This window comes from Bos grunniens, chromosome 3 (assembly GCF_055505025.1).
Source record: "Bos grunniens cultivar Pamir isolate PY7600 chromosome 3, Bosgru_T2T1.0, whole genome shotgun sequence".
Taxonomy (NCBI): domain Eukaryota; kingdom Metazoa; phylum Chordata; class Mammalia; order Artiodactyla; family Bovidae; genus Bos; species Bos grunniens.
In genome coordinates this window covers 23,584,250-23,599,525 of record NC_141167.1, presented here as the reverse complement: position 1 = coordinate 23,599,525, position 15,276 = coordinate 23,584,250, and the positions used below count along the sequence as shown (strand labels likewise).

At 38.8% G+C, this 15,276-nt stretch overlaps 1 protein-coding gene across 5 annotated transcripts in view; it reads left to right on the top strand.

Moving 5' to 3' along the window:
- Positions 1-15,276, top strand: part of SPATA6 (spermatogenesis associated 6) — a 166,169-nt gene that overhangs the window by 24,809 nt on the left and 126,084 nt on the right. For all 5 annotated transcript variants that reach the window (XM_086387312.1, XM_086387303.1, XM_086387295.1 and 2 more), the window contains exons 2-3: positions 2,925-3,062; positions 4,544-4,592. In XM_086387312.1, the coding sequence (XP_086243438.1) occupies positions 3,040-3,062; positions 4,544-4,592 (72 nt within the window). In that variant the 5' untranslated portion in view covers positions 2,925-3,039. The remainder of the gene's footprint in view (positions 1-2,924; positions 3,063-4,543; positions 4,593-15,276) is intronic.

The window sequence follows — 15,276 nt, the reverse complement described above, 5'->3', positions numbered from 1 at the left end:
ATGCTCGCTCCTTGGGAGAAAAGCTACGACAAACCTAGATAGCATATTAAAAAGCACAGACACTGCTTTGCTGACAAAGGTCAGTATAGTGAAAGCTATGGTTTTTCCAGTAGTCATGTACAGATGTGGAACTGGACCATAAAGAAGGCTGGGCACCAAAGACTTGATGCTTTTGAGTTGTGATGCTGGAGAAGAATCTTGAGAGTCCCTTGGACTGCAAGGAGATCAAACCAGTCAATCCTAAATGAAATCAAGCCTGTCTATCCATTGGAAAGACTGATGCTGAAGCTCCAGTCCTTTGGCCACCTGCTGCGAGGAGCTGACTCATTGGAAAAGACTCTGATGCTGGGAAAGATTGAGAGCAGGAGGAGAAGGGATCAGCAGAAGATGAGATGGTTAGATAGTATTATCAACTCAACAGACATGAATTTGAGCAAATTCCAGGAGATAGTGGAGGACAAAGAAGCCTGGTATGCTACAGTCCATGATGTTGCAAAGGGGTGGAAATGACTTAGGAACTAAACAACAAAAACAAAAGCTATAATTATCCATATGACTGTTTTAAGTCAACCAGTTTGCTATTTATTTTCTGTTTGTTCCATAGGATTGTCTTTAAACCTTCTTTTAATGCCTTCTTTTTGGAATGTTCCATGGTATTCCTTTAAAGAAGGGCAGAATTTGTAGAATTGTAGATAAGAAAAAAATGTCATGTCTTCTTACATATACAACAAATTGGGAAAACACTCAGCAGTTTCCAGTGAGGATAATTAGAGCTATACTGTGCAGTATAAACTAGTTGCACTAAGTAAGTCATAAATTATAAATGATAAATTAACTTTATAATAATTTTACTTAATTCAGTATATCAAAGTATTATCCTTTCAACATGTAGTTAATATAAAAGTTGTTAATGAGATATTTTACACTTTTTTTGGTAAAAATTCCTTAAAATATTTTAGAACAAGTCTTCAAAAATCTTCAAAATCTTGTGTTTTATAATAACCATCATCTCAATTTGGAGCAGTCACATCTGTAAGCATAGCAGATATGTAGAAGGACTCTAACAGGTTTCGTTTAAATGAGGCAGTAGAAAATGAAGCTTTCAGACAGAGTGAAATTTCTGAGGACCTTGATTGATTTTAATAATCAATAGTGAATTATTAGGACAAAAGTACAAAATAGAATAAGAGGTAGATAGACTCAAAGTAACTGGCATAGAAAATAATTTTAGCTGCTATATAACAAAGGGACATGAAGTGACTCATTTATTGTGTGACTTTAAGTAGTAAATTACCTTGTCTTTATTGGGGGTCTAGAAGGGGACGACAGAGGATGAGATGGCTGGATGGCATCACTGACTCGATGGACGTGAGTCTGGGTGAACTCCGGGAGTTGGTGATGGACAGGGAGGCCTGGCGTGCTGTGATTCATGGGGTCGCAAAGAGTCAGACACGACTGAGCGACTGAACTGTTTCCCTACATAAAAAATTTGAAGCTTTACTAGATTATTTCTAAGTTGCTTTTTAATACTGAGAGTCTGAGTATTTGGATACATTAATGAGGAAATTAGAGTTTCTGTTCTCAGGAGTTTATAGTCAAGTTAAAGAGGTGCTGCTGCTGCTAAGTTGCTTCAGTCACATATAACTCTGTGCGACCCCATAGACGGCAGCCCACCAGGCTCCCCCGGCCCTGGGATTTTCCAGGCAAGAACACTGGAGTGGGTTGCCATTTCCTTCTCCAATGCATGAAAGTGAAAAGTGAAAGTGAAGTCGCTCAGTTGTGTCCAAGTCTTAGTGACCCCATGGACTGCAGCTCACCAGGCTCCTCCGTGCATGGGATTTTCCAGGCAAGAGTACTGGAGTGGGTCGCCATTGCCTTCTCCAGTTAAAGAGGTGAGGTGTACCTATTTGATTGACGTGCAGGGAGACAATAATTAGGGCCTTAAAAGAATTGTAAAATGCTATGAGAACCTACGACTTATTTACTTGAATATAATAAATTCACAACAAATGTTTGAATTAGAGTGAATTCAGTAGTGATAATTGGAAAATCAAGAGAAGTTTTGTGTATTGAGATGGCAGTTAATGAAAGCCTTGGGAGATAGACGTAGGTGAAGAGGAGATAGAACGGAGTAGTAATCCAGATAATGTGGCAAGAAATCCATGTATGTGTTCAGGAAATAATAACACATATACTCTGTAGTTTTAGGAGATATTGAGTAATATAGTTATGTGATAAATTGGATTCAAATCTTAGACAGTCTTCTATATTCTACTAAGGATAGTTGATCACTGGCAATGAAATATGGCAGAAACTGGAAAGACCTTGCTGTGTGTGTTTTAGAAACCCTACATCATTGTGTCAATCCTGAGAATAGTTAAGTACAGTTTTATATTTAAAAAATATTTCACAGGCTGGAAACTTTACAATTCATTTGCTTTGGAAGTTTGTCATATTTCTTTTGATGAAGGTGTATATGGGCTGTGACTTACGGCACTACAGGTCAGATTTGTGCTTTGTTTTGGTATCTTCTTGTCTTCTAGTATAGTGCTTTATTTCTGCTGAATCTTTATCCTTTGTGATTAAATGATGCTGAATAAGTTTATGTCAGCATTCTACATAAAGTGGAAGCCTAAGGCTAACTGTTTAAAACTATTAGTGTCTGTCCCAAGAGCCAGTACGTAGAGCTTCAAATGTCGCACAAGTAACCAAGTGGAAAATCATAGATTTCTCAGAGGGATGGAAGTTATAAAGGCATTTCATTTAACTCTGTAAACACTAGAATCTCTCTCTTTTTTTAACCTGTGCACATTTTTATTAGCTTAGCAGACTAGTGTTTTTATGTAATGTTTGGTAAGTTATTTTAATATGATAGTTTAGGGAATTCATGAAGCAGTCACATTCATCTCTCTAATTTCTTTCAGGTAACTTGCCCAGGAGTGGTGCTGAAAGACAAGGAGGACATCTATCTTAGCATCTGTGTGTTTGGCCAATACAAAAAGACACAATGTGTCCCAGCCAATTTTCCGTTGGTCTTCAATGCCAGAATGGTGTTTGAAAAGGTGAGTTCAAATATTCTATCAAAGGTTAACAAATTAAAAAATTAAAGTGGTTCCAAAATTTGAATATGCACTTTAATTGAAAAGATTTATGACTTAAATCTGGAAGCTTGAAAATAAGTATTCCTTATATTATACACTGAATCAGTTACCTCTTTTTCTTGATGTATCAGTTTACTTCTAAAATTGTCTTAGTGGTCTTTATGTAAAAAATAGCACCTTGAATTATAAATACTTATCTTAGAGAGAAAGGGGAGATTTTAATAGGGAAGAATAGGTCATATTTTACTTATGGCTGTCTTGTGCGGCTTCTTTCTTTAGATCTCTTTTCTTTTTTTTCCCTTGAATCTGATGCTTTTGATTAATTCTTACCAATTGTATTCCTCACCTTTGTTTCCTTTCCGACTTCCCTCCTTCTTTCCTTCCCTTTCTTCCCTTCCTCCTTACTTCCTTTCTTATTTTCCTTTCTCTTCTCCAGGAATAAATACTGAGTACCAGCTCTGTTCTATGTACTATTCTAGGCACTGAATAAATAAGACAAACATTTTCCCCTCTTGGAGCTTTCATTATAATAGGAAAAACAAACAGTAATCAAGTAAATGCATGAGTAATACACTTTTAGATGGTGAGTGTCATGAACTGTGGTCTCGGAGAAGACTCTTGAGAGTCCCTTGGACTGCGAGATCCAACCAGTCCATCCTAAAGGAAATCAGTCCTGAATATTCATTGGAAGGATTGATGTTGAAGCTGAAACTCCAATACTTTGGCCACCTGATGCGAAGAACTGACTCATTTGAAAAGATCCTGATGCTGGGAAAGATTGAAGGTGGGAGGAGAAGGGGACGACAGAGGATGAGATGGTTGAATGGCATCACTGACTCAATGGACATGAGTTTGAGTAAACTCTGGGAGTTGATGATGGACAGGGAGGCTTGGCATGCTGCAGTCCATGGGGGTGCAAAGAATTGAACACAACAGCGACTAAACTGAACTGAGCTGTCATGAAGAGAATAAAGGGAGGGTAAGGGAACAGAGGGATTAAGAGGATTGTCTGTTTTGAAGGTGGTGGTCAGAGAAGGCAATAACATTGAAATTGAGTCTGAATTATGAGGTAGTATTTAAATGTCTAGGGTAGAAGCATTCTAAGCAGAGGAACAGCAAATATAAAGGTGTCTTCTTGGGAATAAGCTTACTGAGCAGGAGGAACAGCAAGAAGGCAAATATGACCATGGTAACAAGGAGAGGACTGCTAGCAGATGAAATTGGAGAGGGAAGCAGAGCCAGCTGTAATTTTTTTTTGTTGGTAAAATCTTGCATGGTGATCATGGGAAACAGAGAAGTGACAATTCTCAATAATGTCAAAAGTTTCTTTGGTTGGGAAAGGAATATTCTGGTAAAGAGAAGGAAAGCACAAAGACTGTCTCATATATGTCTTCCTTTTACTTTCTCTTCTCCATCCTTCTTCTCTCTGCCTTCTCTCATAGGTGTTCCCTGAAGCAGTGGACCCTGGAGATGTGGTTGCACAGCTTGAATGTAAGTTTTTAACTCTTAATTCCTGATTCTGAGAGATTTTAGAATTATGATATTTAGTCCTGAGTTAGATAAAAGTCAAAGAGGGTCTAATAAGAACTTGATAAATCTCAAGGTGAGGCCTTTTTTTTTTTCCTACTTTTTTTAGAATTTCGGAATATACCTGGAAGCAATAATAAAAAAAAATACATGTGCTGCAGAGATGGGGAATCTTTCCTTTTTCTGGGTTTGATCTGTAAATAACAAAAAGAGTTATTTGAACTTTTTATTGACTAAGATGTTATGGGTTGTTAATGATGTAAGGATTATGATTCGTGTTAAGTGGGATTCTGCCCTGCATACAAAAATCTGTCTTTAACCTCATCGTGTTGCAAGTCAGTTCAGTTCAGTTCAGTCGCTCATTCATGTCTGACTCTTTGCAACCCCATGAACCTCAGCATGCCAGGCTCCCTGTCCATCACCAACTCCCGGAGTTCACCCAAAGCCATGTCTGTTGAGTCAGTGATGCCATCCAATCATCTCATCCTCTGTCGTCCCCTTCTCCTCCTGCCCTCATTCTTTCCCAGCATCAGGGTCTTTTCAAATGAGTCAGCTCTTTGCATCAGGTGGCCAAAGTATTAGAGTTTCAGCTTTAACATCAAGTCAAGAGAGTAAATAATAGAAGATTAAAGTAATAGTAGCTTAAAATATATATTTGCTTTTGTGTTTTTATTGTACATAGTATATAAATCAATTATTTGAAAGCAACATTTTCAAGGTTGTGGTTAGCAGTAAGTTCCTCAAAGTGCTAGGAACCAACTATAAAAAGATCCAGTTATTTGTGGGAACATCAATGCAAAGTATATTGGGGAGAAGTTATTCAAGTTTTGAATATGAAGTGAAAAGCTCTGTTACTTATCTTTGTAATCAGAAAGGGATTAGGAATTACCAGATTGGTCTAATGTATAACTGTGGCTCAAAACACCAACGATATTGAGCCTCATCAGTGTCAGCTGTCCCTTCCATGGGGTTTGCACCCCACTGGGAGTCTGGCAATATAGAAACATTGCAACTTGGCACCATGCTAGAATCTGGACATATGGATAGAAATAGGGCTGGTTCATTTCTACCCTTGGAAATCCTTCTCCAGGAGATCTTTCCTACACAGGGATCAAACCCAGATCTCCTACATTGCAGGCAGATTCTTTGCCATTTGAGCCACCAGGTGCTAGTGGGTAAATGGCTTATAATTTTTTTGAACATCTTGTTCAGTATCTGGTAAACTGTACATCTCAGAAGATATGAAGATAATTATTTCTCTCATCATGCTGAAATTTTGTTAAACATAATTATTTTTCTCTTTGATTTGAAATTTAGGAACTCTAAGAAGGGTACTTGATGATTATTATTATCTGGAATCTTTCTTGCCTTGATTTCCCTGATTCAATTTTGCTGTTAAGTCTCTTCTCTTGTCACTGATATTCTACTTTTTGGTATCTTTCTCAAATTCATGTTTGTCCGTCCTGTCTTTAAATATTGGCATTCTTCTGGCTTTACTTCTGTGGTCTCTCTTTACTTAGTTTCTACTCTCTCCTTATATGATATTCTCCAAGCACTTGGCTTCATGTTTTACCTGTCTTTTGTTTTTAACCTGTCTTCTGATGACTTCACGAGAGTCTTTATCCCTGACCTCTCTGGTGAGCTTTGGGCTCCTTTTTCTCTTATTTTCTTCTCAGTTTTGCAACTTTTTGTTGTGTCCTAACCTTACTGATATGAAAATTAAAACCATACTAAAAGTAGAAAGGATGGAGTGCTGAAATCCCATAATACCTATCAGCTTTAATAGTTTTTGACATTTGCCTATTGTACTATATGTTAACCCTTGAAAGGTTGTTGCTGAACCACGAAAGACGCTGGGATTCTTGGCCTTCGGAGGAGAAGAATTCAATCCGGAGCCAGAGACAAGGCTTGATCACTCAGAGCTTTTGTGTAATAAAGTTTTATTAAAGTATAAAAGAGATAGAGAAAGCTTCTGGCACAGTTATCAGAAGTGGGACAGAGAGTGCCCCCCCCTTGCTAGTGTTAGCAATGGAATTATATACCTTTTAATTAGTTATTACAATGAATCAAAAGAATGTCTGGAGTTTGTGAAAATTTTACTAGACCCACTCCCACAATTTACATTTTATGATAACAAGATTAGAATTTAACAATAGAAAGATACTACCAGACCTACTCCCATAATATACATTCTAAACTATCAAGACTAGTCAGAACATTTTCAGGAAGGAGAAACTATCCTCAAGCAGGATACATTGTTGTTGTATAATCCCTAGTACAGAGTTTAAACTGAGTTGTGTAATTGACTAAGACTAAGAAGGCAATCATAAGGGATTTGATTTAGGTCATACCTGAATGGTCTAGTGGTTTTCCCTACTTTCTTCAATTTAAGTCTGAATTTGGTAATAAGGAGTTCATGATCTGAGCCACAGTCAGCTCCCGGTCTTGTTTTTGTTGACTGTATAGAGCTTCTCCATCTTTGGCTGAAAAGAACATAATCAGTCTGATTTCAGTGTTGACCATCTAGGGATGTCCACGTGTAGAGTCTTCTCCTATGTTGTTGGAAGAGGGTGTTTGCTATGACCAGTGCATTTTCTTGGCAAAATTCTATTAGTCTTTGCCCTGCTTCATTCCGTATTCCAAGGCCAAATTTGCCTGTTATTCCAGGTGTTTCTTGACTTCCTACTTTTGCATTCCAGTCCCTATAATGAAAAGGACATCTTTTTTGGGTGTTAGTTCTAAAAGGTCTTGTAGGTCTTCATAGAACCGTTCGACTTCAGCTTCTTCAGCGTTACTGGTTGGGGCATAGACTTGGATTACTGTGATATTAAATGGTTTGCCTTGGAAACGAACAGAGATCATTCTGTCATTTTTGAGATTGCATCCAAGTACTGCATTACGGACTCTTTTGTTGACCATGATGGCTACTCCATTTCTTCTGAGGGATTCCTGCCCGCAGTAGTAGATATAATGGTCATCTGAGTTAAATTCACCCATTCCAGTCCATTTCAGTTCGCTGATTCCTAGAATGTTGACATTCACTCTTGCCGTCTCTTGTTTGACCACTTGCAATTTGCCTTGATTCGTGGACCTGACATTCCAGGTTCCTATGCAATATTGCTCTTTATAGCATCAGACCTTGCTTCTATCACCAGTCGCACCCACAACTGGGTATTGTTTTTGCTTTGGCTCCATCCCTTCATTCTTTCTGGAGTTATTTCTCCACTGATCTCCAGTAGCATATTGGGCACCTACTGACCTGGGGAGTTCCTCTTTCAGTATCCTATCATTTTGCCTTTTCATACTGTTCATGGGGTTCTCAAGGCAATAATACTGAAGTGGTTTGCCATTCCCTTCTGCAGTGGACCACATTCTGTCAGGTCTCTCCACCATGACCCGCCCATCTTGGGTTGCCTCACAGGGCATGGCTTAGTTTCATTGTGTTAGACAAGGCTGTGTAGGGAAAAACCAGTAGACCATTCAGATATGACCTAAATCAAATCCCTTATGATTATACAGTGGAAGTGAGAAATAGATTTAAGGGCCTAGATCTGATAGATAGAGTAGGGAAAACCACTAGACTATACAGGTATGACCTAAATCAAACCCCTTATGATTATACAGTGGAAGTGAGAAATAGATTTAAGGGCCTAGATCTGATAGACAGAGTGCCTGATGAACCATGGACAGAGGTTCATGACATTGACAAGAGACAGGGATCAAGACCATCCCCAAGAAAAAGAAATGCAAAAAAGCAAAATGGCTGTCTGAGGAGGCCTTACAAATAGCTGTGAAAAGAAGAGAAGCGAAAAGCAAAGGAGAAAAAGAAAGATATAAGCATCTGAAGGCAGAGTTCCAAAGAATAGCAAGGAGAGATAAGAAAGCCTTCCTCAGCAATCACTGCAATGAAATAGAGGAAAACAATAGAATGGGAAAGACTAGAGATCTCTTCAAGAAAAGTAGAGATATCAAGGGAACATTTCATGCAAAGATGGGCTCGATAAAGGACAGAAATGGTATGGACCTAACAGAAGCAGAAGATACTAAGAAGAGGTGGCAAGAATGCACAGAAGAACTGTACAAAAAAGATCTTCATGACCCAGATAATCATGATGATGTGATCACTCACCTAGGGCCAGACATCCTGGAATATGAAGTCAAGTGGGCCTTAGAAAGCATGACTATGACAAAGCTAGTGGAGGTGATGGAATTCCAGTTGAGCTCTTTCAAATCCTGAAAGATGATGCTGTGAAAGTGCTGCACTCAATATGCCAGCAAATTTGGAAAACTCAGCAGTGGCCACAGGACTGGAAAAGGTCAGTTTTCATTCCAATCCCAAAGAAAAGCAATGCCAAAGAATGCTCAAACTACCGCACAATTGCACTCATCTCACATGCTAGTAAAGTAATGCTCAAAATTCTCCAAGCCAGGCTTCAGCAATACGTGAACCATGAACTTCCTGATGTTCAAGCTGGTTTTAGAAAAGGCAAAGGAACCAGAGATCAAATTGCCAACATCCGCTGGATCATGAAAAAAGCAAGAGATTCCAGAAAAACATGTATTTCTGCTTTATTGACTATGCCAAAGCCTTTGACTGTGTGGATCACAATACTGTGGAAAATTCTGAAAGAGATGGGAATACAAGACCACCTGACCTGCCTCTTGAGAAATCTGTATGCAGGTCAGGAAGCAACAGTTAGAACTGGACATGGAACAACAGACTGGCTCCAAATAGGAGAAGGAGTACGTCAAGACTGTATATTGTCACCCTGCTTATTTAACTTATATGCAGAGTACATCATGAGAAACGCTGGACTAGAGGAAGCACAAGCTGGAATCAAGATTTCTGGAAGAAATATCAATAACCTCAGATATGCAGATGACACCACCCTTATGGCAGAAAGTGAAGAGGAACTAAAAAGCCTCTTGATGAAAGTGAAAGAGAAGAGTGAAAAAGTTGGCTTAAAGCTCAACATTCAGAAAATGAAGATTATGGCATCTGGTCCCATCACTTCATGGGAAATAGATGGGGAAACAGTGGAAACAAACTTTATTTTTCGGGGCTCCAAAATCACTGCAGATGGTGACTGCAGCCATGAAATTAAAAGATGCTTACTCCTTGGAAGGAAAGTTATGACCAACCTAGATAGCATATTCAAAAGCAGAGACATTACTTTGCCAACAAAGGTCCATCTAGTCAAGGCTATGATTATTCCACTGGTCATGTATGGATGTGAGACTTAGACTGTGAAGAAGGCTCATGCTTTTGAACTGTGGTGTTGGCAAAAACTCTTCAGAGTCCCTTGGACTGCAAGGAGATACAACCAGTCCATTCTGAAGGAGATCAGCCCTGGGATTTCTTTGGAAGGAATGATGCTAAAGCTGAAACTCCAGTACTTTGGCCACCTCATGCAAAAAGTTGACTCATTGGATAAGACTCTGATGCTGGGAGGGATTTGGGGCAGGAGGAGAAGGGGACAACAGAGGATGAGATGGCTGTATGGCATCACTGAGTCGATGGATGTGAGTTTGAGTGAACTCCAGGAGTTGGTGATGGACAGGGAGGCCTGGCGTGCTGCGATTCATGGGTTCGCAAAGAGTCGGACATGACTGAGCAACTGAAGTGAACTGAAGAAGGCAATGGCAACCCACTCCAGTACTCTTGCCTGGAAAATTCCATGGACGGAGGAGCCTGGTAGGCTGCAGTCCATGGAGTCAGGAAGAGTTGGACACAACTGAGCGACTTCACTTTCACTTTTCACTTTCATGCATTTGAGAAGGAAATGGCAATCCACTCCAGTGTTCTTGCCTGGAGAAGCCCAGGGACCGCGGAGCCTGGTGGGCTGCGGTCTATGATGTCACACAGAGTTGGACATGACTGAAGTGACTTAGCAGCAGCAGCAAGAAATGTAGACAATAAAAGTTTGTCCTTTCCTCCTCCTTGAGAATTCCAGACCCCATCTCCACTTTGAGAGGCCCAGACCCCTTTCTCCTCCTTGGGGACCCTGGACTTCTTATCAATCTGCCTAGGAATTGACTCTCTCACCCTGACACTTAAAGAAAAGTTGGAATATTTAACAGAAAATTCTCTACATACATTATTTCATTGCAAATATTCTGGCATGACCTCTAATTGATAGTTGTTGTTTTTTTTTTTTTAATAAAACCTCTATACTGGTATCATACCTAACAAAATTAGTAATAGTTCCCTGTTAACATCAAATATTTAGTCATTGTGCAAATTTCTCCAGTTGTCATCAAAATGTCTTTATACAGTTGTTTTGTTAAAATCAGGATCCCATTGGTTCATATTCTGTTTATGGCTATTTAGCTCTTAGGTTTATTTTTTTCTGTAATAGTATCTCTCACTTTCCCTCCGCCCCCGCTAATGCTTGAGTTTTTTAGAAAAATCAAGTTCTTTAGCATATCCTATAGTTTGGATTTGGTTGATTGCTTCCTTAAAGTGTTGTTTAGCTTATTCATCACTTGTATTATGTAAATGGATAATTAGAGCTAAAGGTTTTGTTTAGTTCGTGCCTATTTTATTTTCTTTTGGGCAAGAGTGTTATGTAAACTGATTAGACCTAAAGGTTTGGTTCAATTCAGGCTTCTTTTTTTTCCCCCTAGAAGAATCCTTCATAATTGGTGTTCTGTACTTATTACATCATATCAGGTGGCATATAATATCTGATTGTCTTAAGTTTGGTGATATTAAGATTGATCTTTTTTGCTTCAGGCAGTATCAGCCTGATGTTATTCCATAATAAATTTCCTCTACAGTCTTTCATCTGATAGCTTTAGTATTCCTTGAGACCCATGTTTTCATTAGCAGTTACCAAATGTGGTTTTTCTAATATTGTCTTTTTTCTGTATTTGTTAGCTGGAATTCTTCTATTAAAGATATTTCCCTCATCAGCAATGTGGTTGGTGGTTTAGTCGCTAAGTCGTGTCCGACTCTTGTGACCCAATGGACTGTAGCCCGCCAGCTCTTCTGTCCATGGGATTCCTGGCAAGATTATTGGAGTGGGTTGCCATTCCTTCTCCATATCAACAAGGTAGTGAGCTTGAAATACTGTTCTTATATGAAAAGTGGGGTCATTTCTCCTTTCCTTCCTTAACAGCTATAGTGAGGTATAACTTACATATCACAAAATTTACCCATTGTAAATGTAGTTAAGTGATTTCTAGAAAATGTATATAGTTGTGAGCCATCACCACAATCCAGTTTAGAATATTCTATCACCTCATATTTCCTAATGCCTATTTGTACTCAGTTTCTATGTGTACTTCAGTCCCAACAACACTGATCTATTTTCTATCTTTGTATATTTTTCTTTCCTAGAAATTTTATTTAAATGGATTTATGTAATATGTTGTCTTTTGTGTCTGACTTCTTTTACTTGGAATAATGTTTTTGAGGTTTATCCGTGTTGTTCTACATTTAGTAGTTCATTCCTTTTTGTTGATGAATGATACTCTGTTCATAGAACTTTTTTTCCCCTTTCCATTCACTATTTGACGGATGTTTGGATTCTTTCGGTTTTTGACTATTATGAGCAATTTGCTATGAGTATATGGATGCATGCTGGGTTGTATGCTAAGTATATGTTTAACTTAAACTCTCAGCCTGTATTCTAAAGTTGAGTGTGTGCATGCTGAGTCACTTCAGTCATGTCCAACTCTTTGCAACCCTAAGGACTGTAGCCCGCCAGGCTCCTCTGTCCATGGGGTTCTCCAGGAAAGAATACTGGAGTGGCTTGCCATACCCTCCTCCAGAATATCTTCCCAACCCATGGACCAAACCTGTGTCTCTTGTGTCTCCTGCATTGGCAGATGTGTTCTTTACCACTAGCCCCACCCGAGAAGCCCTTTCTAAAGTTACTGTACCATTTTACATTCCCACCAGCAAAGTATGAACATGTTCCATATCATCCCCAAGATTTGATAATGTTAGTCTTTTTGGAATATAGTCATTCTGATGGATGTGTAGTGATTTCCCGTATTTTTAATTTGCATTTTAATACTCTTGAGCATCCTTCATATACCTTTTCTTGTAAAATGCTTATTCAAATATTTTATCCATTTTGAACTGGGTAGTTTGTCTTCTTATCAAGTTTTTTTTTTTCTTTTTAAACATATTCTAAATATAAGTCCTTTATCAGATATAAGATTGGTAAATACTTCATCCTATTTTAATTTTTTCATTCTTTTAATGGTGTCTTCTTATGGCTCAGGGTAAAGAATCTGCCTGAAATGCAGGAGACCTGGGTTTGATCCTTGGATTAGGAATATCCTCTGGAGAAGAGAATAGCAACTCACTCCAGTATTCCTGCCTGGAAAAGCCCATGGACAGAGGAGCCTGGTGGGCTGCAGTCCATGGGGTTGCAAAGAGTTGAACACAACTGAGCGACTAACACTTTTCACTTTCTGAAGAACAAAGGAAGTCCACGTTAACAACTTTTTTTTTTCCTTTAATGGGATCATATGTTTGGTGAAATGTTTGCTTTACCAAGGTCACAAAAATTTTCCCGTTTCTTCTACAAAGTTTATAATTTTTTTCTTTACATATATGCCTGTGGTCCATTATGAGTTAATTTTTGTGTGTACGGTGAGAGGTAAGGATCTGTTTTTGTTTTTTGTTTTGGTGGATTGTGCAAATGCTCAAGGATATCCAAGGACCCTCTTAAATTGGGCATTCTGATGAATGATCAGATCCTTGAGTAACCTCAGACAGAGTGCTTAGAAAAGTCTTGGCACACAGGAAACACTTAAAATATCCTTGCTTATTTTTATTGGTAGTGTGTTATTACTCTTTATTATTTGGGAACTGCCACATTCTATTCATACCATATCTGAACCCGTAAGGAGCCTCTAGAGGCCCAGAACCACATTAAGTCTCTGGTGAAATATATATTTATAATACATAAATACAAAGTAATATATGAGGGCCAGTGACATTAAAAGCCATATAGGGTGATTTTGCATTCATAGAGAAGGCAGTCTCCTTAGGGAAATGGTTTTAATTCTGGAATTTACCAGAATAAAATTATAGTTATGATGAAAGCTATTTGTTGGGAGCCATTTTTAGGTAAGAAAGAGAATGAAAAGTTTGCTACCATGTAGACTTCTCTATTGAAACTGAATTTTCATCCTTTCTCATTGAAGGTTTGTAGGTTCTCTTCTGTAGATACACACACTCTCTCTCTCTCTCTCTTACATAGCACACACTGTGTCTCTCACACACACAATGCACTTGAACCTTGGACAACACAGATTTGAGTTGCACAGGTCCACTTATACACAGATTTTTTCTATAGTAAATACTACAGTGCATGGTCTTTGGTTGGTTGACTCCATGGATGCTGAACCACAGATTAGGAGGAACTACAGATACAGACTGTGGCTCAGATCATGAACTCCTTATTGCCAAATTCAGACTTAAATTGAAGAAAGTAGGGAAAACCACTAGACCATTCAGGTATGACCTAAATCAAATCCCTTATGATTATACAATGCAAGTGAGAAATAGATTTAAGGGACTAGATCTGATAGACAGAGTGCCTGATGAACTATGGATGGAGGTTTGTGACATTGTACAGGAGACAGGGATCAAGACCATCCCCAAGAAAAAGAAATACAAAAAAGTAAAATGGCTGTCTGGGGAGGCCTTACAAATAGCTGTGAAAAGAAGAGAAGCGAAAAGCAAAGGAGAAAAGGAAAGATATAAGCATCTGAAGGCAGAGTTCCAAAGAATAGCAAGGACAGATAAGAAGGCCTTCCGCAGCAATCAATGCAAAGAAATAGAGGAAAACAACAGAATGGGAAGGACTAGAGATCTCTTCAAGAAAATTAGAGATACCAAGGGAACATTTCATGCAAAGCTCGATAAAGAACAGAAATGGTATGGACCTAACAGAAACAGAAGATACTAAGAAGAGGTGGCAAGAATGCACAGAAGAACTGTACAAAAAAGATCTTCACAAGCCAGATAATCATGATGATGTGATCACTCACCTAGAGCCAGACATCCTGAATGTGAAGTCAAGTGGGCCTTAGAAAGCATCACTACAAACAAAGCTAGTGGAGGTGATGGAATTCCAGTTGAGCTCTTTCAAATCCTGAAAGATGATGCTGTGAAAGTGCTGCACTCAATATGCCAGCAAATTTGGAAAACTCAGCAGTGGCCACAGGCCTGGAAAAGGTCAGTTTTCATTCCGATCCCAGTGAAAGGCAATGCCAAAGAATGCTCAAACTACTGCACAATTGCACTCATGTCACATGCTAGTAAAGTAATGCTCAAAATTCTCCAAGCCAGGCTTCAGCAATACGTGAAGCATGAACTTCCAGAAGTTCAAGCTGGTTTTAGAAAAGGCAGAGAAACCAGAGATCAAATTGCCAGCATCCACTGGATCATGGAAAAAGCAAGAGAGTTCCAGAAAAACATCTATTTCTGCTTTATTGACTATGCCAAAGCCTTTGACTGTGTGGATCACAATAAACTGTGGAAAATTCTAAAAGAGATGGGAATACCAGACCACCTGACCTGGCTCTTGAGAAACCTATATGCAGGTCAGGAAGCAACAGTTAGAACTGGACATGGAAAAACAGACTGGTTCTAAATAGGAAAAGGAGTATATCAAGGCTATAT